This window comes from Seriola aureovittata, chromosome 10 (genome assembly GCF_021018895.1).
Source record: "Seriola aureovittata isolate HTS-2021-v1 ecotype China chromosome 10, ASM2101889v1, whole genome shotgun sequence".
Lineage (NCBI taxonomy): Eukaryota > Metazoa > Chordata > Actinopteri > Carangiformes > Carangidae > Seriola > Seriola aureovittata.
The window spans coordinates 15,442,171-15,467,004 of NC_079373.1; the positions used below are offsets into that span (position 1 = coordinate 15,442,171).

The window sequence follows — 24,834 nt, forward strand, 5'->3', positions numbered from 1 at the left end:
TGTGTGTGTGTGTGTGTGTGTGTGTGTGTGTGTGTGTGTGTGTGTGTGTGTGTGTGTGTGTGTGTGTTTTTGCAGCGCTCAAGGAGACGGAGCTGTGAATGAAACAAAGGTCAAATCCCAGAATGCTGTTACGTGGCAGGTCTTGGTCCTTTGGGACAGAGAGAGAAATACACACAAGTGTCTCTGAGTGTGTGACTGAAGGCAGAACCTTTAAAAGCAACATGTTGGAATTGAGTCTTTAAACTTTAAACTGAATGACAGAGTGGCTTCCCAAAGCTCATTGTGCACATAACAAAATAGGCTTAGTGGAGAATAGTGTTGGTTATATCCAATATTAGATTTATTCAACATTTTTTGTATTCAACAGTTCATTGTTTGGACCATTATTCAGCATGAGAACAGTGAACAACAAACATGTACATTAAACTGAGACGGGAGAGTAACTTTGTTGCCTAGGTTGCCCTCGACACCTTCATCTGCAGGTGACTGACTGACTGACTGCTTGTGACAGTTACTGAGGGATTGAACCAGAAAAGCCTCTTACATAGACTCTCTCTATCTCTCTCCCTCTCTCTCTCTCACCCACTGGAAGAAACAAGCTTCATAATATCAACAATGGAAAGCAAATGACATATTACATATACACAAACATACAGTATATAAAAGATGAGCAAGATCCTTGACACGTCCTGCTTTAGAATTATCCATCTGAAAGAAATGAAATACAAATTAAAAATTTGAATAACTTGTATTGGAGGAAACCATGTTTGACTGCTTTAAGAAGAGCAAATCGTACCGAGCTCCTTCACTAGTCCAGGCTCATGTTTCTTGAGGGCATTGTAGAAGGCAGCTGTGACGCTTTCCACATTTGAACGTAATATAGTTCCAACAAGAATTCTCATTTTTTCCTGGGGTTTCGGTGTAACGGCGATATCTGTGTGGAGTTCACTGTGGATCATGTCGCCAAGTTCCGCTATTATAGCCGTTACTTTTGTGACTTTTTCAAATAACTTGAACTTGTTGTCATCAACAAACTTTGCTGTTTGAAAATGAAGAAGAATGAAATAAAAAGCATGATTAAATTATAAATGTGACCCTTCATAAATGCCAAAGTCATAGGCCTACTCGTTTGATTTTTTCTTTTCTTCAACAAACAGGAAATGTTAACAAAAAAACTCTTCATGCATCAGTTCAGTGACAAAAATATTCACCTTTATCCTTATCACTCATTGTTTCATTACAACCACTGTCCAACTCCTGTTGGCAAAAGTAAAAAGTTACTATACTGTGAACTATTACATGTATTGTATGATAACAGTTTAAGGGAAATATTAAAAAATATGAAAATATAAATTTAAATAGTTGAACATAAATCCTAATCTGACTTGTTTTTCTTTGTTTACTACTCGATCTCAATGAAATTACTTTTAAAAATAAAGTTACATAGTTTCTTTTCATGTTCCAGTGAGGCAATGATCAAAGTGCATTTGGCATACCTGTGTTGAAAACCTTGCAGTTATACCATCCACAGTATCATCTGACTCTGACGGTTCTGAAAACAAAAGAGAAAGAAACATCTGCATGATGTTTTATAATGGAAAGTAAGGTTATCGTTTATGAGATCGAACTTACCCAACCCACAGACAGTATTTAAGAGTCTACCTGGTGTCTGACGAGGAATACTGGGCGGCACACTTCTGATTCGATCTGGATTTTGTGAAAACTAAAATAAGGAGGGAAAAAATACACACACACACACACACACACACACACACACACACACACACACACACACACACACTCACACACACAGAAAGAAATGGAAAGAAATAAACCAATTGGAAGTTTTTCCTATAAATTATAATTCATGATTAATCAGCACTTTCATTTTCTGACATGAAATTTATGACTTGTACCAAGACTTGATCGACTGCACCACGAACGTTGTCCTTGTGGTTTAAGAAAACCATCTCAGTAACTTCAAGGCATTCTGAAACATAAACCAAGTCTCATTTTAAATTACAGAGTGCATGAATGAACTGTGGTTTCAGAAATAAGGCAGGTGTAAGCGTCAAGTTCATCTTGTAGCAAATGTTTTATTATGGTGACAGTGAGTAGCCTATGTATATTCGCCATAACGAATACATACCCTTAAATGTTGGCCTCTTGGACGGTTCTTGGTCCCAGCATGAGTTCATGAGTTTAACCAGATCATCTAACCCTTCTACTGTCTCCTGTTTAAGTGCATTGCAGGGAGGTCTTTGCCCTTGCTTGCCAACCTTGTGTTCCACAAGATCCCTTTGAGCATCTGTTGTACATGTGATATAACGAAGAAATGCATCAAAACATGCAAAAACACAAATGTACAATTTGTGTACATACATGTGAAATGAACATGCTTTGTTTGGTTGTAAAGTGATGAATTATGAGGGAAACAGTGATTATCAAACAAAAAAATGATAAGACAATAAAAATTGAATTATACGCACTTGGATAGGGCTCTTTCCCAGTAAAAAGAGACCAGAGAAAGATGCCATAGCTGATCGAGAGAGACAAAAGACTTTTTAGTAACGTGTTCAAACAGTTCAAGTTTTGAACCATACAGTATTCCTATTTAAAAATATTGATTTGAATGTTTACCTGTATCTGTCAAAAGCACGGCTAGGTACATAAGAAATATCAAGCAATGCCTCAGGAGGCATGTACTTGTATGAGCCTCCTTCCTCTCCTGTCGTTTCTCTGTTGCTGTTACTAGCACTGATTGAAACCCTGGACAGACCAAAGTCTGATAGCTACTGAGAAAAAAAACAGACACAAACAATTAAATAAGCTTCAAATAAGCTTTATTTCATATAAACTCAAGTGCTTAGGTCAATGACACTCTACCTTGGCATGAAATTCATCAGTCAGCAGTACATTACTTGTTTTCAGGTCCTGGTGGACAAGCTTCCTTGAATGGAGGAAGTTCATGCCAAGAGCCACTTCATGGGCCAAGCGGAAGGCCAGGGGCCACGGTGGAGGGCCAGACAGTTCCTCTAGCAGGGTCTCAAGTGATCCTCTGTCCATGTATTCCATGACTATTCCCTTTACCATGGAGAATCCATCAATTGGCGGAATTCCCTCAAAAAATCCATAAACCCTCAGCACATACTCACAGGAAGCACGATCCATGTGATTAACCTCTTTAGACAGTTCTTTCTCCTTGGGCACGAGGGTGCTGGAGGAACACCTTATAAGGGTTGAAGTAGAGAGAAAGCAAAAGAGAAAGTGTTACTTGAATTCCTATTTACCATGCATGGTTGTGCATGAATTAAGTTAAAATAAGTCCTCCAGAATATTTATAAATTTACCGAACATCATCATTAAGTAGCTTAATGGCCACATCAAACATCAATCCTTTGTGCCTGGCCTTGTAGACACAACCAAATCCCCCACGACCAAGAAACTTCCATTTCTCCTCCAAGTCATCACGGACCACAGTCTCGTGGCACGGCAGCGCCATCTCCTGCTAAGACTGCAACCCTCAAATCTATCATATTTATGTAAAAAAAAAAAAGAAAAAAGTAATGAAACATAACTGAAGTGGTTAAGCAGCTACGTATACATTTGTTTGTATACACTGCATTGCAATTACTGCTTGTACTGTGTTCTTGTTTATACAGTCAGAGTGAGTAAAAGCAGTAACTAAGAGGTTCAAGCACATAACACACACATTCCATCAACATCTCTCTGGTGTGTCTTGTTCTCATTATGTTATTAAAAATCTGGCTTGTACTCACCTTATATCCCTTCACGGGTTGTCCACATAAAAATCCAAGAGTTGGGAGTTCTGTCACACTCAAGCTGTAAGAGAACAAGACGTTAAGAGCTCTAACTTCCTGTTTTTGTAGAATGATGCAATGGCTGAGGGGTGGGATTAAAACTGAGGAACTCGAGCTGCATGGTCTGCTCAGACCACGAGTAGGAAATGGGTATTGAGAATAGTGTGGGTCACACTTCCTGTTAGTCTTTTATTTCTTGGATGAAGAAGAATACTGTGGAAAGAATGAATCAAAATGCTTCCACCAGCAAAGTTTGACTGCAATTCTCTACAAGGAATGTAATAATGATATTTTGAAATAAAAACATAAATAAACATACAACTGCATTAAACTTTTTTCTTTGTAGGAATTAAATGCAGCCACAAACTGAAATATATTTCTTCTTGTGTCACTATTTTTATGGTGGTTATCTGAAGGTGTGGTATTATAAACTTTCAGTCCAGTTGTTTTTATCTTTAGCTGTCATCTAGGAAGTTTTGCTCACACTGCAGCTTTTATTTGAGTCAGTCCTGAATGAGCCTCAATATAGATAAAGAATAAACATGTGACCTATTATTAAGTTAACAAATCACAACATTTCACTCAAGGTCTTGTAAGTTAAAGGTGAATTATCCTTTCTCCATTATTCTGAGTGCTAAACTCTGAATAGTGGCTGCCCTTTGTTTTTGTTTTGTTTTTGCTAAACACAGGATTTAGTGAGACATTTAACAAATAATAACTCACTCACATTGGATTAAATAGATGTAATGAAGCCAGTTACAACTAGTTATTAGCCTGCCCGTTCTTTTGAGAAAAAATTATTATATATATTTAAAGATGTAAGTACACATACACATTCATTCAAACATCCACAGCAACATATGCATGCATACACATTTGCCCATCATGGAGATAATTACATGCTCACAATATTTAAGCTGAGCTACAGCTACTGCACTGAGCCTTGCTTTTGGTCTTACACCTACATGATTCCTGACCTTCTTCCTAGAATCTCTTTCTCATTACTTCTCTTCATCCCTCTGTCTCTCTGCCCTGCATGCTCCCTCCCTGCACACGCAAGACAAAAGCCACGCTGAGACTGTTGTCTGTCTAAATTATTGATGTCAAACGCTGATCTAGAAAAATCACAGACTCAGGCACAGGCTCCTGTGGACACATCAGCTATCATGGATCTATACTGTGTGTGCACAGTCTCACATCTACAGCCCTTTCATTAAGCAAACTGAAGTGTATTTACTCATATCCCATGCTGCCTTGCTTTTTCAGCCGGTATCGATAGGCGCGGTCTGTTCTCACTCTCTGCATTTCTATTGCTCTCACCCCTCCCTCTTCTCCACCCACCCTCATTTACGCTGAGCACAGTGTGGACCTCTCTTACCAGTGGCTGCTCTCCACAACATCTCTCCTCCTGGCTTCCTTTACCTCATCCTCTGTCCTTCTGAAACCATTTATTATACTCTCCTTTATTTGCTTCCCTCTCTGCCCTTGTCTCATGCTGATGATATGTGAGGCGGGGAGATTGGTGTAAAGGGGAGCTCTCTGCACTGGATCTCTGAGTGGAGAGGTGAGCGTCTGTCTTTCCCACCAGTGCTTCAAGGCTGGGGAGCATCACTGATGCAGGTTGCATCCTCTGGAGCAGCGACTGGACAGCCTCAGGAGAAAGCAGATAGATCCACGTGCACGCCTGGATGTGCTTTGTGTTGGGAGGCAGAAGGCAGCAACTGAGGGAGGAGAGCATTTAGCAAGAGGCACCCGAGTCACAGGGGTTTGGGGGAGGTGGGCGTTGGGTCTGCAGGGAGTGTTTTAAAAGTGAAAGGAGGAGTGGGGGGGGGGGGGGGGGGTTTGTCTGCTCTGCTCTGAGATCAAAGAACTGGAAGACGGAGGATTGCTTTTCACTCTGGAGAGTCTAGGGAGTCACAGGCTCTCCAGAGACTGTGGCATTACAATTAGAGACCAGAGGTTGTCTGCAGCACTGACTGAAAAGCAAAGGGAGGTGGTGGTTAAGGACACTGAGTGGGAAGACCAGGCAAGAGACTTCATCTGGACAGAGGTGAGCCTGCTTCCCGATTGAAGACTCAGACTAAGAAGAAGGAGGAAGAGGATAACGAAGAGAGTCCGTCCAGGAAATTGGCGAGGTTTCTTTTTTCGCAAGAATCTATAGGAGGATCCCATCATGGCTGTCCAACTCATCCCTGAATCGGCCGTGTGTTTGCTCATGGTGAGTCTCGGAGGGGTACAGTATTGCCCGCGCTGTCTACTGGTTGTCTTTGTTTCTTTCTTCCTCTGCTGTGCCTTTCTCTCATCACTCTCTCCTCGTGGCAAATGTTCATGCACCCACTAAAGCAGGATGTAAGCTGTCATCTCATTAAAAGGTATCTTGCTTGTTTGCTCCTCCCCTTTACTACCATCTACCAGTTTGCAATCTTCCGATAACTTTCTAGTGAGGATCAGGAGCTGCTTTCTGTAGAAAAGAAACGCGTGTCTTTTTGCATTCAACTCACAAAACTCTAGCTTTTGTCCAGCTCCTCCACTTGTGCAACTACTGCAGTGGTCAAGTGTGGGAGAAATCCCTGACAGACCAGTGCAGCCATGGGGTGCTGAACATGGTGTCAGTGTGTGTTGGAGTCATTTAATTCATGTGTGAGCAAAAATTATGTGTGAGTGTCTGCAGTATGTGCATGTAAATAAGTTGCTAAATGGTTGGTCTCTGTCTGTGTGTGTGTGTGTGTGTGTGTGTGTGTGTGTGTGTGAGACAGAGATTAGCATGTGATCGATCATTTCCCATCTTTGAGACTGAACCAATTCAATTACACATTATAGAGAGACCAGTTTTGCTGCAGCCCCTGGCAGAGGATTTGCAGGATCTTGTTAGCGTAACATCCAGTCCTTCATTGACATGACACAGATTGGCTTGGCTTTCCCTGGTTCAGCCTGGTTCAGATCTGGCCATAGAGAGCGATGAAATAGAAACACACAACATGCTTCAATCCACTAAACTCTTCTTTTTCCTCTGTCCAGCCGCAGAGTGAAACAATGGCAGTGTGGCTTTGCTGCATGTGCAGAATACAGATAAGGCATGGACCCCTCTTATGATAAGCTTCAATGAATTGAATGTACACCCCGTACACTGGCTGAGTCTGTATAAGAGAGCATGTTCTGCTCATTCTCATTCTATAGTGTTGGCATTCTGCAGTCCCAGGGGGAGTCATGCATCGCCGCACTACCTGCTATCTCCACCTGTCATGGCTGTCTGTTACTATGGCGATAGGCCATGCACCCCACTTGAGGGAGAGGAGGCAGTAAAAGTAGCAGTGCAAGAGAGGACGGACAGGGCAGAGAGAAAAAGATGTAAAAGGAAGTGTGAGGGAAGAAGGCAGGAATAAAAGGAGGAATTACAAAATAAAAGCGTCCCTTTATTTCTGCAGAAACACTACAACAAATCATGTCAATACTGTCACTCATCCTTAAGGATTTTTTATTTTTTTTTGCCTGGCATAGCGTGGAGACATGAATGGGTTTATCTGCTGAGCATCGACTCATATCGCAGACAGTTGGTGTCCCATGACTCCATTTTGCACTGCCTCTGCATATGTTAGAATTAGCATAGAGGGCGTTCCTTTACAAGTGCTGTTACTGTCATAGCTGACAGCCTTAAAAATACCTTTCTGTCACCCCAACTCACATAGAAAAACTACCTTACTGTCACAACTTTTTAATGTCACTGTTCCATCTCTGATTAGAGCCCCACATCTACAATTTTTCACCATTCAGAGCCGCTTTACTCTCTGTCAGTTGGCGATGAGCAAGACATTTCAATCTCGACATCATTGGCTCTTTTGGTGTTTTCTTTGGCAGAGATTTATTTACGCCTGTTACTGTAAGCTCACCAGGGATAAGGAATAACATGACTTAAATCTGTTCTGTGGTGAATTTTCCTTTACATGCCGAACAGCAGTGACATCTGATCACTCATTTCAGAGCTCAGTGATTTGTTCACAAAATCCCTGGCATTTGTATTCATGCTGACGTGTTCAGAGCTTGAACCTATCTTAATTATTAATGGGAGTTTATGCAGTAAATGTGTGTTGTATTGTGTTTTGTGCGTGCGTGCATGTGTTTGTGTGTGAGCCAAGATTAATATTGATCATGCCTCCTGCTTCTGTGTATATTAATATTTCAGGTGTTTAAGTGATTATCTCCTGCAGTAATTACAGGAGCTGCTTTAAATAATTTGCACTGACAGCACAACAAATAACCTGCATCACGCACATTCAAGATAGATAGATAGATAAAGCTGAGGAAAAAAATGACGCACTGTTGTGTAATGTGATTGGCTGAGACTTACAGTAGCTCAGCTATAAAATTCAACAGTCTCATGTCTTTAATAGAAACTGGGCCAAGTGTGGGAGCTTATTGTGAGAGAATCATGGCCAGTGTCCTAATAATTTTGTGAATGGGATCAATAAAATAGTATGACTAGCATGAGAATCAGGTGAATGAGTCTTATGGGAATTATAGTCATTTTTTAACACACTTCATTTTCATGGATTAATTAAATATGGGCACATTTTATATATGTAGGAGGGTTTCAACTCAAGTGTATCTACATGGACCGAACAGGATCTATCTCCGTCTGCCTGGCCTGATGGAGAAGGATGCAGAGATCAATAACAAGATGTCTCCAGCCAAGACACACAGAGACATGATGTCATGTGATGTTAGAACAGATCCCAAACTAGATACTATCATTTGACCTCAATGGACCATGCTATAGCTTTGCTGCTGAGCTCTCTATCACAGGGATATGATATGTCTCCAAGCGTTTTTATCCTTTTCCTATAGTGGAATGAGTGACTACTACTGTGCAAGAGTGGCATTTATTTTCATCCTGGACTTGTGCGATTACATATAAGTCTTTCCTTTTGTGGTTCAAACTAATGTGTGTGCTCTTGATTGCTGTTTCTTTACTGCTTCAAATCAGAACTGGAGCAGCTATAGTCTTTGCCCCCACACTCATCACTGAGCTGATTAGCTCTGCTCTTGAGGGCTCTGAGAAGAGCAGCTCTTAGCTACCTTCAAGAAGCATATACCCTGGGGGGTACCCCGAAATACAGAATTAAATACCAACAAAGGTAAACTAAATATGGGTTTTAAAAAGAGCTGCTTTAAATATGTACCTTTTAATGAGTACAGGAGATAAATAACAGCATTGATTACTGTCTAAATTCAACAAGATTTCACAGACTTCAGTCAGAGGGTTCAGTTTCTTTTTGATGCAGCTAATCCAGGATTTATCACCAATTCAACACATGCTGATTACATGCCACATGGAATTATAATTAGAAAAGGCTGTCAAATTGGAAGCACAGTTCTCAATTTACTTCTCTGGCTCATCTTTCTTTTTTTGAAATCTCTTGTTTTGTCAGAGTATTTGTCCCTTTTTCCGTGTGCAGGGGCAGTTGATCAACATTCTTTTTGTTTCCTGTTACACTGGTCTCTGCAAATACAGCCGAGGGAAAGCAAGGCAAGTTGGTGTCTTGACACAGACACACATAATATAAGTGGATTATCTTCATGTTGCTGGAGGGTTCTGCTCTGCATGCAGTGAGAGAACAGCAGTTTACAACTTTGTGTTCCTCAGTGCAGCGTGCGTGTTAAAGGTCATCTGTGTGTTTTCTGCCCGAAGTAGCTCTGGTGTGGTGGATGACATCATCACACACCTGCCAAAGCAATTATCACATCTATAAAGCGGTAAGTGTGTGGCTTGCACATTGCCGTGTGTGAAGTCATGTTGATAACTTCATAATGGAAGTGTTATTTATACTCAGGCAAGCATCCCAGTACAAACTTATAACTACACAGAAACTCCAAAACAAAGACCTCATGTTGCCCCTCATGTTGGCGCCCATGTCTCTTCATTACTGTGCCTCATTCAATTATCCTGTCACTGAGGATGGAGACCAGATGACTCAGTGTGATCAAGTCAGAGGATTCATTCAACGCTAATCAAATCGCTGCTCTATGACGTGATGTACTAAATGCTGGCTACATACATCTGACTTAATTGCAATGTGCAATAGCTTCTGCTTATTCCCGTACAACTAGTCCAGACAATAAATCATGGGTTCATTATCAGTGTTTGTATTTTCCATTCCTGATCTGTAGATACAGCAGCCAGTGTACAAAATGAGGAGGGCTGAACAGCATGGGGGAGGGTTAGCAGAATGACATCATACTGAGATAATTGATTAATGCCCTGTAACAATGGCAGGAGAGGGAGGGAGAGAGGCAGATAAAATTGCATGTGTGTGTGTGTGCGTGTGTGTGTGTGTTTGTGCGTGTGTGTGTGTGTGTGTGTGTGTGTGTGTGTGTGTGTGTGTAAGTGTGTGTGTGTACGTGTGTGTGTGTATGTGTGTGTACGTGTGTGTGTGTGTGTGTGTGTGTGTGTGTGTGTGTGTGTGTGTACGTGTGTGTGTGTGTGTGTGTGTGTACGTGTGTGTGTGTCTGTAGACCTACATATGTCTGGAAAGACTTTTGTACTTTTGGTTCACCTGGATGGAACAAACACAGTAAAAATCCATCAGTATAAGTAATGCATATATATATAAGCAAAACAAGGAAGTACAGAGGATGAAGACATGCATGTCCTTTATAAATCAACAAACAATCCACTCCAAGATATGCAGAAACAACAGAACTATACACAACACAAACACACACACAGACACACATACACACACACACACAAACCTTCATATTACTGCAAGAAGTGACTGTAATTCCAAAGAACAAATTTATAGATTTCCACCTCTTATGGGTGATTAGTATGAATGAGAAAAACAAGCACAGATTTTTTTTTTTTTTTTCTTAATGTTGTCTCACAATCTGCTGCTTTACATTATCTTCTTGCACGTCTTCATCCTCTGTACTTCCTTGTTTTGCTTATCTGTACAGTTCTAGTTTCCCCATCATAATAATAAATGATAATAATAATAATAATAATAATAATAATAATAATAACAATTTTCATCATTCATCATTTCCTTAATACTGCAGTCTGACTGCAGAACAGTCATGCTTGAGTGATGTTGGGAGCTGGTTCTGCTGATGTCAGCTAACTAAAGCTCTGGAGTTGCTGCAGGGGGAAAGAAACACTTTTACTTTACAGAAGAAAAAAAAATGTCTGTTACACAACTCACCATGCTAGTTGTGTTCAGTCTGTTTCGGTGAATCTAATGTTCACATTTTAAATGTGTTAATTGTACACATGTACTGCCTCCTCAAAGTGTGCTCCCAACAGAAATGGCAACATTAAATCAGCTTCAGTTCTTCATTTAATTCAACAGAAAAAATGAATTTTAGAAGACAATTTAACAGACACACAGCTGGGCTCCATATCATCTTTTCATGTGACCTCATTACTACCTATTACCACGTTTTTACTTTATAACATTACAGCTAATGTGTCCAGTAGAAATGGAGCAACATTATCATCCATCATTGGAGTCAAGTTTCTGGATACCTGAAGAGTGTAAGTCCAATATTTTCACTCTCCTCTTAGCTCTGGTTTGGTCTCCTCCAGCTCCAGAGAAAAACATCTTTAGTTTGCTAGCTGCTTGACTCTCTTCACCAGCTAACGTTAACTAGCAGATAACTTTGCCCTGCCATTTGCTGCTGGCCAGGTGCATAGAGTGGCTTTATTTATTTAATTATTTCAGTTAAAAACAACTGCTTGCTGGAAATAGGGCTAATGAAAGCAGTGTTAGCTACAGTACAAGTATAACAGTGAGCGTAAATCGGCCGAAAAGCTCCACAGAGCTGCAGAGTTTGTGGGTTCCTCTACACATAGACATTTGATTTAATGCGGCCATAAAATGTTGATTAATGCAGTTTATGTTGTTATTAGGATGTCATTATATAGTTTGTTTCTTCAAGGTTGAATATGCACCTATTCGCTGAGTCCACAAAGTCATGAACACAGCTGAGGTTTGATATTGATCGGAGCTTTGATTCTTGGATATACAGCTTTGAACGTTGGCCATGATCGCAGAATTGATCGGCCTTGTCTTAGATCAAAGGAACATCGTCAAGAAATTCCTGCTTTAGGCTGGATTTGGTTGTAACCTTTGTGAAATGTTATGTTATGATGTTAAACTTTTTTTTGTTTTGTTTTGTTTCTTCGGTCAGAGTGAGAGGATGAGAAAATGTAAAAGCGAGCAAGAGCAACCCACAGGAAATGCAAGCAAAAGAAATGGGTCTAGTCTGTTACCACATGCATAAACATATAGGGGTATGAGTGTGTGTGAGAGAAGGGGGGGGGGGGGGGGGTGGCAGAATACCATTAAATCTTTTGAGCTGTTTACACTGCAGTCTGTTTAAGGACTATTGATGAGCTGCAGAGGTGAAGGCGCCTCAATTCTAATTGACTTCACCAGAGTATCTGCTCGCTCAGCTGTGGTCATTTGAGTGTTTGTGCGTAGCCAGGGGAAGGTCTCAGGTGTGAATATGTGAAGTGTGTGTGTGTGTGTGTGTGTGTGTGTGTGTGTGTGTGTGTGTGTGTGCACAGTGCATGCCCCCCTGCATGTTAATGCACGCGGCAGGCTCACAGTGGAGTGTGACAGCATTCCTTGTGTGTCTAATGGCTGACCGACTGGGAGCCAGGGTATCAGACGAGGTTAGCTTGTTTTGGAGGTATGAGGAAGGGGTTAATGAAACGATCTTTCACGAGCAGAACGTGACCTAGTGTGTGTACTCTGGTAGATTCTCATCAAAGTCCATCAGTACTTCCCTGTGCTCTGTCTCTCTGCCTCTACCCTGATGTTTATTAGAGCTCTCCAGGTCTGCTCTGTCTACCTCTGCGGATGTATTGAAATGCACTGAAATTGCTCAGATGAAACCTGGCTTGTTAATTATGCGATTCTGGGGTCGATGCTGTGTATGAGTCTGTGCATAAACGTGGGCAAAGATGTATATTTACATTCACTGTAAGATTACTGGCCATTTCATTGATTGAACAGCAGCAGGAGAAAGAACTGCATCTTTCCTTTCTTATCGCCCACACACACACTCCTATATTTACACAAAACTCGTCCACTCACACATGGCCTGCTATATGGTGCAGTCAGTCAATGCTTTCAGAACAAACTAAAAATGTTTAGATGAAATTCCTGCAGCAGCTTCAAGAGATTCCCATCTTATTTCAGTTGGCTTGCAGGACATTGCCTACAGCAAAACCTGCATATGACATTTATCTGACGGCTGTCCCCTTTAGAAGGTCAAGCTGCCGTGGAAATAAACCTCTCAGGGTAGATAAATGAGGGTTTTCTGCTCGGTGTTCCAGCATCAAAACACAATAAGCTCAGTGTATTCCAGTTTAATCAATCATGGCAGAATCTGAAGCAAGCCTCTGGGTATGGTGGATGCGATGCATTCACCAGCAGAGGCGGGGGTCAATAAGTGTTCTGTGTCTACTGCTTTTTGTTATTGGTTTTGGGTCTCATCTCTTGCCTTTGATCTATGTGACCTGTCTGGAAATAAATTTGCTGTGATTTTCGACAGTGAAGAAAAGGTAGAGCAGACTGGGGCTGAGTTCGCATTTGGTTATCTGCTGCATGCTAGTGCTAATGTAATGAATACATAAATTATTTTCAGGGGCAGCAGTAGTGTCACATTTGCAAGGTGCCACCTGTCATATGTGCCAGGATGCAGGTTTAGGGGAGGGGCAGCAGGGTGGCATGGGAGTAACAGAAGCACCAGGCGGTCTGATTGGCTCACCATCTGTCTCTGGGACCGAACAGATGTCTGAGTAGAAAGACCAGTCTCCATTTTCTTCCAAGTTCATTTTCTCTCCCTTTGTGTGTATGTTTGTTGCTGTGAATCTCATTGCATGTGTATATGTATTTTTGAGTGCACACTGCAGTGTGTGTGCTTCTGACGTTTCACACTCTGGCTGACACAGGTCCCAGTGGGGCTGATTGTCTTCCATATGGAGTGACTTAACAGAGAACAGGTCCTCGTCATAATGAAGAGCTGTCTTGTTAGCAGCACTTACAGGATAAACAGGGAGAGCCAAAGTGAAGGGCGAATCACTTTGCACATGTACCATATTAGGCAAGGTTTATTAATAAACTTTTTCTTGAGATTCAGAGTTTGAACTTTCATCTATTTTCAAGGATGAAACGAGAAGTACAGAGAATAACTTTGTTTCACTTCACCCTCTTGCACCGTGGTTCTACTTTCCATCAGGATTAGCTGAGTGTACAACACATGCAGAACACACATTGTGGAAATCACAGGAAAAAAACTAAAGAAGTAAGACTCAAAAAGAGGAAGGAAAATGAATTTACAGTATTTAATGGTGTGATAGTGATTGTGATTCATCTTGGTCACAGTGTAAACTGTTGCTGGACTTCTTTACAATTGATGACAATTGTTGTATTTCAGCAATTACAACTTCTTTACTCTGTGATGTGATATATGGACAATTGCTTACAATTTTTCGCCAATGAAAAACAACTATCATAGATAATCACACACCATCTGACTCAAATATTCAGTGGAAACTAGGCACATATTTTGAAATGACTGTATGTTTGGTGTTTGTGTGTTTATGGCAATGTCCATTTTTCCCCTGAGGGGGTGCAAGTGTTTGCTTGTGTGACAGCGATTTGCCAGTGTCTCATAATAGCAAATGGTGGTAGAGGTGAATGACTTACGCTTTCCATTTTGATTTACTGAGAAAAGCATATGCACAAAAAGTGAAACCAGGATGGAGGGCAACAGTATCATCCTGTTTGCAACAGGAAGCAACACTTTTCTTCAGAAAGGTGAGGTAAATTGTGGTTATATATTGAGAAACATGTGCTCTGCACACTACCACTTTCAGTAAGACTGTTTTTGCCTCATCTGTTTCCACTAATCTGAATGTGGTCCAGCTCAGAAACTTAGAGACTCTTAAACATCTCTTCTGGAGGGTGACAAAAGTGTGTCCTTGGTTGTCCTAGTAACAGCTGCCTTACTGCAAAGCACTTTGAAAAGGTGACTTTTTTTCCTCTTTTTTTGTCCTTTTCCTTTTAACGCTCAGCACAAAGTTAATAAATTAATTATTGTATGATTACATCCAAGGTACCCCTAAATATACCTACAGCAAGACATCCTTTCTCCTCAAAATCTGTAGTTAAGAGGAAAAAAAGTATATGCTTTATGTCTAATGATGCATTGATTTGAAGTTTTGTGGCCACCTTATCATAAATCTAACAATACAAGTTTATTCACCGTTCCAGTTATAAAAAAAACACAGTGGAAATGTAGCAGGAGTAAGGTGTAAAGACATAGAATATTTAAAGTGTATGGGTGCAGTATGAATCTGTAAGCAATAAACCTTTTAAATATGGAAGTGGTGGTTCCTCTTTGAAACATGAGAGCAGAGCTGTGTCTGGATTTAGAAGAGTAGATGATTCACCACAGAGCAATGATGGAAGGAAGATGATGAAAGAGCAGGACATGGGCAAAGAGAGAGAGGAGGAGGAACACAACAAATGCTGTGAACTGTTCCTCGTAGCTTCTCTTGTCTGCCTCTAGAGGGAGATAAAGACCATTAAATCAGATCCAAATTAAACCCATAGGGATAGAGTGAATTATTTGTTTGTGCTTTTAATGATGTTCTGAGGATTTTGCAATGCTTATTGGATTCCTGGAGGTTGGAGGTTGGAGTGCAGTGTGTCTGTGTAGTCTGTCTTGACATTTATTGAGGTGAAGTGAGCACAGTTGCTTAGTTAAAATGTGAAACCCCTGGAGTTAAGAGCAGGCCAGGGAGCAGGAAGGTCAACAGTGATGCTCCTTCTCAGCATGTTACTGCAAATGGCATCTCCCCATGAGTCTGTTCACATTTTTTAATCACACAGGGTAAAGCCAGTTCTTGATTGTAACTGTTAAGCGTTTGTTTTGGGCTTTTTTTTTTTTGTTCTAGTTCTAATCCCCTCTGTAATGCATAATATATTACCCAGCAGACACACCCCAGGCAGCAGCCTGTAATGCCTCATAACCACATCACATCTGAGCATGTGCACCATTTGTTTTTTTACTAGCCCTTATTTCATAATTATTCAAGTAAAATGCAAATGAAGTAAATCTGTGTTAACAGATCACCTATAGCTCTAAATCTCACCAGTAACCCACATAAATCCAAGCGTTCATGTTAGATTTCGCTCCCTTCACTTTTCTATGGCTTTTCTTGTGAGGGATTGAATGTGGATGCTCTTTCAAGGTACAAGTCACATGGATAATATGTCCAGCTGAAAATCATAGAGCGTTGACCACTGAACAGGTTTATTTGAAGCCATCAGGGGTGATGTTGACACATATAGAGTGATCGCAGTAGCAGCTGATGAGGAAGGAGAGAACATTTTTATCCTCCAGCTTATCATCCTTTTATCAGCCCAGGCCAGGCTCGAAACCTCCAAACATCTGCTTTTCCAACCTCTAAGCAGCTGCTGGTGAAATTTAAAAACTTGAAAAAAAAAAAGCTTTACTGTTTTACCACCGACACTAGTCGTTTGTCCATATGGGATATAATATGAACTATAAAGGGGGAAAGACAAACTCATATTGATCCGAATTTCTCAAATCCCTTATTACCTGTACTGTTTCATCTCAAAACAATTGTATCATGATGGGTGACTATCGCATCAACAGTCTTACCTCCAAAGTAGTAGTTTGAATTTAAAGCTTTTTCTTTGCTGTAGACAGAAAATGTACATATTATTCAAGGTCTTGAAGTTGTCTGTTTCTTTATGCTCCTGCTGTTTGATATCTATATGTTTCCATCTCATATTGTATTGTCATTTATTTACGCCATCTCTTCTGCTACTCTTCAATTAAAATAAATAAATCAACAGCAACAATATTTATATATAACTCTAACAGACATTTAGATGATTTCATCGCACATGTATTTTAATGTTGGATCAGTGTTTATCCACACAGTTTTAAAATATTCCTGCATCACATTTGGTAATTCTATATGTTTCCATCTCATATTGTATATATTGTATATTCCTTCTGATGTCCTGCTGTTTGACTATCAGTGAAAACCAGTTAATACCGTTTACCTTCAATGCAATTCTATTTCCAGCTTTGAATTGTGTCACTTTCTTTTTATTTATCACATCCAGAAACAGAAGAGCAATTTCACTCCAAGAAATCCTATTAGTATCTTCATGGCATATTAATGGATAGATGGATGTTATGGATGTTAGTGCTACGGACTCTTGGACAAGAATTCAATTATAGTCAGATCAAGAACAACAAAGAGATGAATTTGATAAATCAAAAATGTGTTTTTCTGTATTAATATTCCAGTAAGTGATGGGAATCCAGATCTTATCAATATGGAGATAGAAAACTGAGAACAGTGTTTCCATTATCTATTTTATAATTGTATCTGCCTTGCATGCATTTTTACATTATTCATGATGAAGATGAAGATCAACTTTTGGTAAACAATATGCTAATTGATTTTTCATCCACTATATTGCATTTATAATGTCAAATCCTCATCCACTTTGTCAGTCTTTATTTGAGCTGAGAGGAAATACTGTGGCTGCATGTTTTGTTGGAGGATTAACAGTAGAGGGCAGTGTGTGAATGTGGGTGGGCGATATGTAACAGGACTAGTCCATGCAATAGCCAGTGCTTTGCCATGCTTTGGGCATGTGTGTGAGTGTGCAGCATGTGTCGGAAATATAGAAATAGGTCAGATTTCTGTGGTTGTTTGTGCTTGCAAACAAAATCAGTATGCTATACATGCACAGCCGGAGCTCTGTGACTGGAAATAGGCTTTTTCGAGAACCATTACATTGTATGAGAAGGGACACATGATGGTAGATGATGAATGTGGATTAGGGATGCAAAGATTGTTGTTACCGCCATAAAGACACAGAAAACAGTAATTTAGCCACGGCCAACCCTCAACCACACTGTCACTCTCTATGTGCCTCTCTCTCTCTCTCTCTCTGTCTCTCTCTGCAAGGCTCGCTGTGCTGTCTGCAGAGAATGCTGGTTGCCCCTGACAACAGTTGCTAGGAGACCATTCTGGAGTGACTTCATAGCATTGTGCACGCTTATGCCATGGCTCACGATGAATAAAACCAATCCACATTTCCTTCTCGCAAAAATGTGCATTTAAATAAGGGTGAAATACTTTAGAGCCCAGATAATCAATACATCAATGCACACATACAGTATAGGTAGTGGGTAGAAAGCATCAGTGCTGATTTGTGCATGCAGGTATATCTAAGAGAGGCTTCTAAGCTGAGATGAGGTGTGTTCTTGTGGAAGTGTGAATGCATGTCATGCTGATGATTATGTTTTTGTTGAATCTGGCTAAAACAAGTCATTTCTAATCAGTGGGACCACAAAGGTTGTTTCTTTGGCGCATGAAAGTTATGGAAATGAGATTGATTAAATACTCTCTCTCTCTCTCTCTCGATCCCTCATGTCCTTCTACTACAAAACCCTGCTCACATTACCCTCTCCCATCCATCTTTCTCCCTCTCTAATTCTCTGTCTCTCTGCAGTAGTGAGATAAGATGTTCCACCCTCTGAGCTGTGGTGAGGTGTGAGAGAAGAGGGGCTTTCCCTCTCTCCCTGTAACTACCTCCAGGACTGCAGGCCAATGAGGGCAGCCACACATAGCAAATATATGTCTCTGTGCATATTGGTGAAGGACATTTTCTGTGTGTGTGTGTGTGTGTGTGTGTGTGTGTGTGCGTATCATTGTGCATGTGCAGCATGTTTCCCAGGATTGCTGTTTAATGAACTTTAGATTGGATGTCAGACAAATTCCCTCTGGCAACAATCAGCCTGGCTCTCTCAAACATGGCCGGGACCCTTGGCTCTGGGAATGGGCTAAAGTAGTTTCATACTAACAATTTATCATAGTAAATCTCACCCTTGGCTGTGAGTCTGACACCAAACAGCAGTAACCAATTGCACTAAAAAATCTTGTTGAAAGCTCTTAGAGCAAGCACAAACCTCTCTCAGTCTCCAGTATGTATTGAAGTACAGTATGGGTGTGAGTTGCTAAGATAACATTCTGTTACTGCTTGAGTAATTCCTGGATTAACCCATCTACTGTATGGCAGCTTACCTCAAGTCTCCACAAGGAATGAGGATTTTAAATATTTAATGATGATAATGTGGTTAATTGATTTGGACAGTAATTAACACTCTTCTTGGCTTACTACTTCAATCCCACAGATTCATACCATTCAGCTCTGTCAATATTAATGTAGCAGATTTCTCTTTTGCCTCTGTAAATGGCTTAATCTGGATGTAGTAAAAAAAAAAAGTGGTAGATTATTGGTTAATACTGACACTGTGAAACAAAACCAACCAATGGATTATTTTTCTATTTCAGACAGTGGACGCCTCCAACTGAAATTTCCACCCAAACATGTAAAACCTGCAACAGCAGGTTCCAGTCTATCTGTTTTTCCATCAGACCACCCTCAGTATCGACAGGGATTGTTAACAGGCACACATCTTGTATCTCCAACTCCCTCCTGAGTCGATGCTATTGGTCTGTGTAGAGAAGAAGTCCCAGTCCGGTGTATGAGAGTCAGCCGCAGTTCCCTCTCTTGTGGCATTGATTTAGCTGTAATGCTGTGACAGGGTCACACACTGACTTATGGGTCTCTCTGTTCACAGCCAAACGCCTGGACGCACATAGTGTATAACGATGAATATGACTTCTCTGTTTTTCTTTTTGTTCCTCTCTCTCTGTGTCTTTCTCTCTGTTATTTTGACTGGGCTTTCAACCTGTTCTTGTTCAATTTGGTCACCTGGTTGCTGGACCAGGTAGGTTCTGACACAATCTTGTTTTAAGCCACACACATGTGAGTGGGTATTCCCTGGATGAAATTCCACTATTAAATATCAAAAGCGAACTATATAAACTAACTTGAAAAATGGTGTGTGGCTAAATAAACAGAAAAGAATTGGAACAGCCATAGAGGCAGATGGGACAACTGATTAAAAGACAAAAGACATCCAGTTGAAGCATGGACTTGGAGCAGCTCTAGAAGAGAACAGAACCTCTGATGCTCATTTTCTTGTTGTGATGTGGTTTAATTGATAATCATTGCAATTAATTCCTTTGTTTCCCCCATGAAGTTACAGTCTGTCTAGCAGCAGCTAATTACCTCAGCCCATTGGACGTCTGCTTTTTGCAGTGTAATTGCAGCTCTCAAAAGAAACACAAACAGCCAGAGAAAATTACACACCACTTTCACATTTGTCCATTTTCTTATATATATGTGCTCAGTGCAAACTCTGTTTATACAGTAGCATTTTACATTTTCATCTGGCTACATGATCCACAAAGGACTGTCTAGCAAGAAATGAATCCTGCCGAATATCAAAATCAAAAAAGACTATAAATCAAACACACTCTGACCAACGTGTGTCAGCTTACATCTGTGTGATGTAAAAAGTCACAAGGGATTCATTTTGGGGTCCAGCTGAGAGTGAGGAGGAGGTGAGGGAAATGTGAGAAGGGGGATGGGGAGACAGAGGGGGTGGGGATGGGTTTAAGGGCAATGTGCAGTATATTGCAGTGTGCACTGCACTGTGCAGTATTGTCCCGTGATTGTAATGGTTATCACCCCCTCTATCCCATCCACCCATTCTCTCCTTTATGTATGGCTATGTGCAGGTTTAATAGTGACTGGGAAGGGTTGGGGGCAGGGACGAGGTGTGTGTGTGTGTGTGTGTTGGATTCGCTGACAGGTTAACATTCACTGTCAGCAGTAATGTGTGATGGTGAAATACGGGGCTGTATGTTACTGTGTGTACACATGCACATCACGCCTAGTGAAAAAAAAGGCACATTTTCAACCTCGCTTCTCCCTGAAATAATATCTTCACTGGCAAATATACAAAATATACATCCTTCCCATAAACACAGTGTAGGCCAAGCTCAAGTAGCAATATATATTCAGCCAGCATTAGAAAAAGAGAGAGTAACCAAATACAAAATGGATAAAACGTGGCGTTGTTTAACAAAAAATGAACAAAGACATTCTGGGAGTTGTGAGAGGTAAAAGGTGCTCTAGGTTTATTTATAAAGTGTACATTTAGGAGACTACACTGGGTCTACCACTGCTCCGAGGTCAGAGGTCAGCTGAATAATGAGATTTGAGCTCTTCCCACTGCCTCCCTATAGACACCTCTGCAGCACTTATCCAATTTTTACATCGTCAATAACTGTGTGTGAGAGAATTAGGGGTTGATATAGTGTGTGTCTGTGTGTGTGTTTATTCATCTATGTCTTTTTTGTGTCCTTGATGTTCGTGTGTGTGTGAGTGTGAGCGTGTGAGCGTGAGCTGTGATATGATCATATGGTCTGATGGCAGTGTTCTGTGTGAAGACGTAAATTGTCTGGTGTGAAGTGGACCATGGAATGTTCTCCTATGGGAAATCTCCTGTTTAAATATGCTTTATAAATGAAATACATGACTATGAACCCTGTTCACGGAGGTTCATTAATTAGATTTTAATTAGCTCCGAGATAATGAGTATTGTTAGTTTCACCTTCTAGGCCCCTGAGCAGTGTTTCAGTTTATAGCGTACATTCATGTTTGTCATCATGTGATCCTGTGTGTGTCTGATTAAAATTAAGGTGCAAAGTCTTCATGTCTGATACAACATCAATGTTTGCATTTAAAAAAAACTCAACTTGACACTAATATTAACACAAACACACATATGTAAGGCCACAGTGGCTGTACCACCTGCAGTCTGAATGTTATTGATCTGGTCCACACATTGTTGTGCTAAGATGTCTGTGTTGTCCAGGCCAGCCTGCGATCAATGCTGTTATGCGACAGCAGGTTCCAGTGTATCTGCTTTTTCATCGGTGCGATGGTGAAGTGACAGTGTAACACCCGCCCTACATTTTCAGCTTGTCAGCACAAATCAATTGGCAGGCCACTGACCACCAGCTGTGGGGATACAAATGTATGTTAACACACACATGCACACTTTAACAACAGATCATCATCAGACCCATCCATGTTTCCTATGTCAAACAGAAAACTGATGTTTTTTCCAATCAACTCACGTGGTCTAATTAAGTGTAATGTATGGATTCATTTTATTTATTGCAGCTTGACTGCACAGTGATGGCCCAATGACCAGTGGACCATGCATCTGTCATACCACTATTATTAACTTGACTGTGGGAAATGTTCTGTTTTTGTTGGTTCAACTTTCAGATGATCATATTTTGTCATGATATGTATATTTTATTAGTAATTTGTGAATTCACATTTTAGGGTCATTACTGTTGGTAACTGTGTGTATATGATAAACGTATGTAAGGGTCTGTGGTACATGGCATAGTCTGTTGTATTGTGCATAAAAGCTAATGAGGGGTCCTCATCGGTAATGTCCATTGTGGTTAATTTGGTTAATGAAATACTTTTTTTGTCTTATCTGGGTCAATACAAAGAAGCCAGGCTAAAAATAATTGAGAGACAGAAAGGAAGACAGACAGAAGGAGAGAGAGAAAGAGAGAGAGAGAGAGAGAGAGAGAGAGAGAGCTCTTCACTTGGTTTCATGTAGTCCAGGCAGTGAAGCTTGTAGCAGTCATAAGACATGAACCACTAGCGTCTTTACATCCAACCCCATCCAAATTTTCTTTATTTATTTCAAATTTTTGTAATGGTCTCACTGCTTCTCTGTGCTCCTTTTGTTGCCATGACAACGGCAAGATGCAGCTCGGAGCATAGGTGATGATTTGTCTGTGATTTTGTCCACTTATAAGGAAGAAAATTAACACACACTTAATACACACAGACACACACACAAAGATGCATATCCACTGGCAAGAACAAACCAGGAACCTGCCGCAGTCTACAACATGCCAGATAACCTGTCACATGTTATGAATACTTACAGTAGGTAATTGTGCAGCTGCAGCCATGTGAGCGTGGGTATCAGTGTGGAAAGGAGGGACAAGGTTTGCATGAGTGTGTGTTTTTGTGTATTTGTGTGTTTGAGAGGGTGACTCATGCCTTGTCTATTAAGAGAATAGAGGGTGATCAGGTTGCTAGGCGATTAAGAGCCACTATTGTCTGGAGGGACAATAGTGGCCCCAAGAGTGCCCTCTCTTCTCTATCTCTCTCTTTCGCTTTTCTGTCTCTGTCTCTTTCACACGCACAAAAACACACACACACACACACACACACACACACATAAATGTACATTTTGCCTGACCCCCCAGCTTGGGGCATGGGCGGGAACAAGGAACTGACAGTGAGGAGGAGGACTGAAAAAGAAGCATTATGGGAAGCTGAGAGGATGAGAAGGGACAGAAGGAGAGAGAGGAGGAGGAGAGAGAGAGAGGAGAGTGCGAGCAGAGGGAGAGCACTAGCAGGAGAGCCATACCAAGGAAAAAAAGACCTGCAATCATTTGCCACATTGAAGGGAACAAATGTAGCTGGAGGCAGTGAGGGAGAGTGAAAGGGAAGGGGATAGGCAGAGAGAGAGAGGGGGCGATAGGACGAGAGAAGCCAAGGAGAGAGATATATAGAGAGAGAGAGACCTTCCATGGACACTGCACATTAAAACCACAGTGCTTTGTAGAGGAAGATCACACACCAACTGACAGGTCGGCGGAAGGAGAAGAAGCACTGGAAGTTTGGCACTGCCCTCACTCCTCCTGCTTCCTACTGTGTGTGTGTGTGTGTGTGTGCACGTGCTTATTTGCCTTTGTGTGTGTGTCACAGACATACACACACACACACACACACACACACACACACACACACACACACACACACACACACACACACACACAGACTCTGTGTGCCTGTCAGTTCGACAGTCTCTCTGGGTGGGTAGGGAGCTGCGTTGTAGAGATGTTCGCTCTGAGGATGAGACAGCGTTTCTAACAGGATCTATTTGCGGACTGGGATAATACACTGACACAGCTGAGGGGACCCAAGCCCACCGGAACCAACCGAATCAGCCATGGAGGGACTGCTGTCTCCAATGAGGACGCGGGTAGGTTACCATGGGGATTGCAGAGCATCCTAACTACAGTGTTCTCCACAGGAATCCAACACCAGAATGGCATATTGGGAGATAAGCATGTCTTGCAAGCTGGTGGACTGTTGAAACGAATCAGTCTGTGCCGCAGTCGCCACGGTGATACTAGAACTCGAGCTGAGAAGTTTTCGAGCTGACGGCGTTGCTAGGGGCGATGGGCAGAATGCTGGGAGAGAGTATGAGACACAAGAGGTCTCAGATAGTGTAGAAAAATGTTAAAGCTGTGCAGAAAATGGAAATAGAGTTACAGTTTGCATGCAGTGTGTGTGTGCTTGTGTGTATGTGTATGTATATGTATGTGTGTGTGTGTCTTTGCACAGAGGGGTTGCTTTGAAAGAATGACTCAGTGTTTCAGAGTGGTGCCTATCTCCCTTCAGTACAAACCACTGGCCTTTTGATTTAGGATAAAGAAAGAAGGAGCGGAGAAAGAGGTGCAAGGGAGAAACTGGCTTCAGTTTGTGCAGTGAATTGGGCGAATGTCTGAAAGTGGCAATTCACTATTGTTCTTGTTACACACGATCTTCTGTTATATACCCATGTCCGTCTAAGATGAGGGCCTTTAGGTTGGTGTCTCAAAGTGCAAAGTGATCTGTGGTCAGCGCCCGTCTAACAGTGGTTGTCTATGTCTGTACCACACAGAAAGGATAATAAAAGAAGACAATTATATGTTTGTGTGCTTGTGTTAGTGAATGTGTGCTGCTGTCAGAATACTGTAGGTTATATGCCTGTATCCATGTGACTGCATGTGACATCCAGCACAACTGTGTGGACAGTAATGGACTCTGAGAGGTGTCTCCCTCCTGTCTGAGATTGTAGAGGAAAACCTGTTTTATGTTTGAGATGTACCAAAGTCAGAGTTATAGTGTGTATCATGCATAGGAGTGGGAGAGTTAGCTGGACA

At 41.2% G+C, this 24,834-nt stretch overlaps 2 protein-coding genes across 3 annotated transcripts in view; one reads left to right on the forward strand and one right to left on the reverse strand.

Annotated features, from left to right (window-relative positions):
- Nucleotides 1-316: 316 nt before the first annotated feature.
- Nucleotides 317-3,911, reverse strand: LOC130176354 (receptor-interacting serine/threonine-protein kinase 3-like). The gene is made up of 12 exons (XM_056387387.1): nucleotides 3,780-3,911; nucleotides 3,351-3,529; nucleotides 2,887-3,229; nucleotides 2,641-2,792; nucleotides 2,490-2,539; nucleotides 2,150-2,308; nucleotides 1,917-1,990; nucleotides 1,663-1,723; nucleotides 1,497-1,552; nucleotides 1,212-1,257; nucleotides 797-1,039; nucleotides 317-708 (listed from the first exon to the last, which is right to left on the reverse strand). Exons 2-12 carry the CDS (start codon nucleotides 3,500-3,502, stop codon nucleotides 701-703), a joined length of 1,344 nt encoding a protein of 447 aa, XP_056243362.1. The 5' UTR covers nucleotides 3,503-3,529; nucleotides 3,780-3,911; the 3' UTR covers nucleotides 317-700.
- A 1,771-nt stretch (nucleotides 3,912-5,682) lies between these two features.
- frmd4a (FERM domain containing 4A) overlaps nucleotides 5,683-24,834 on the forward strand; it is a 102,510-nt gene continuing 83,358 nt past the window's right edge. The window contains exon 1 of one of the 2 annotated variants that reach the window (XM_056386501.1): nucleotides 5,683-6,039. In XM_056386501.1, the coding sequence (XP_056242476.1) occupies nucleotides 5,995-6,039 (45 nt within the window). In that variant the 5' untranslated portion in view covers nucleotides 5,683-5,994. Of the gene's footprint in view, nucleotides 6,040-22,913; nucleotides 23,889-24,834 lie in introns of those variants that run through there. The other variant, XM_056386502.1, reaches the window with a different exon arrangement.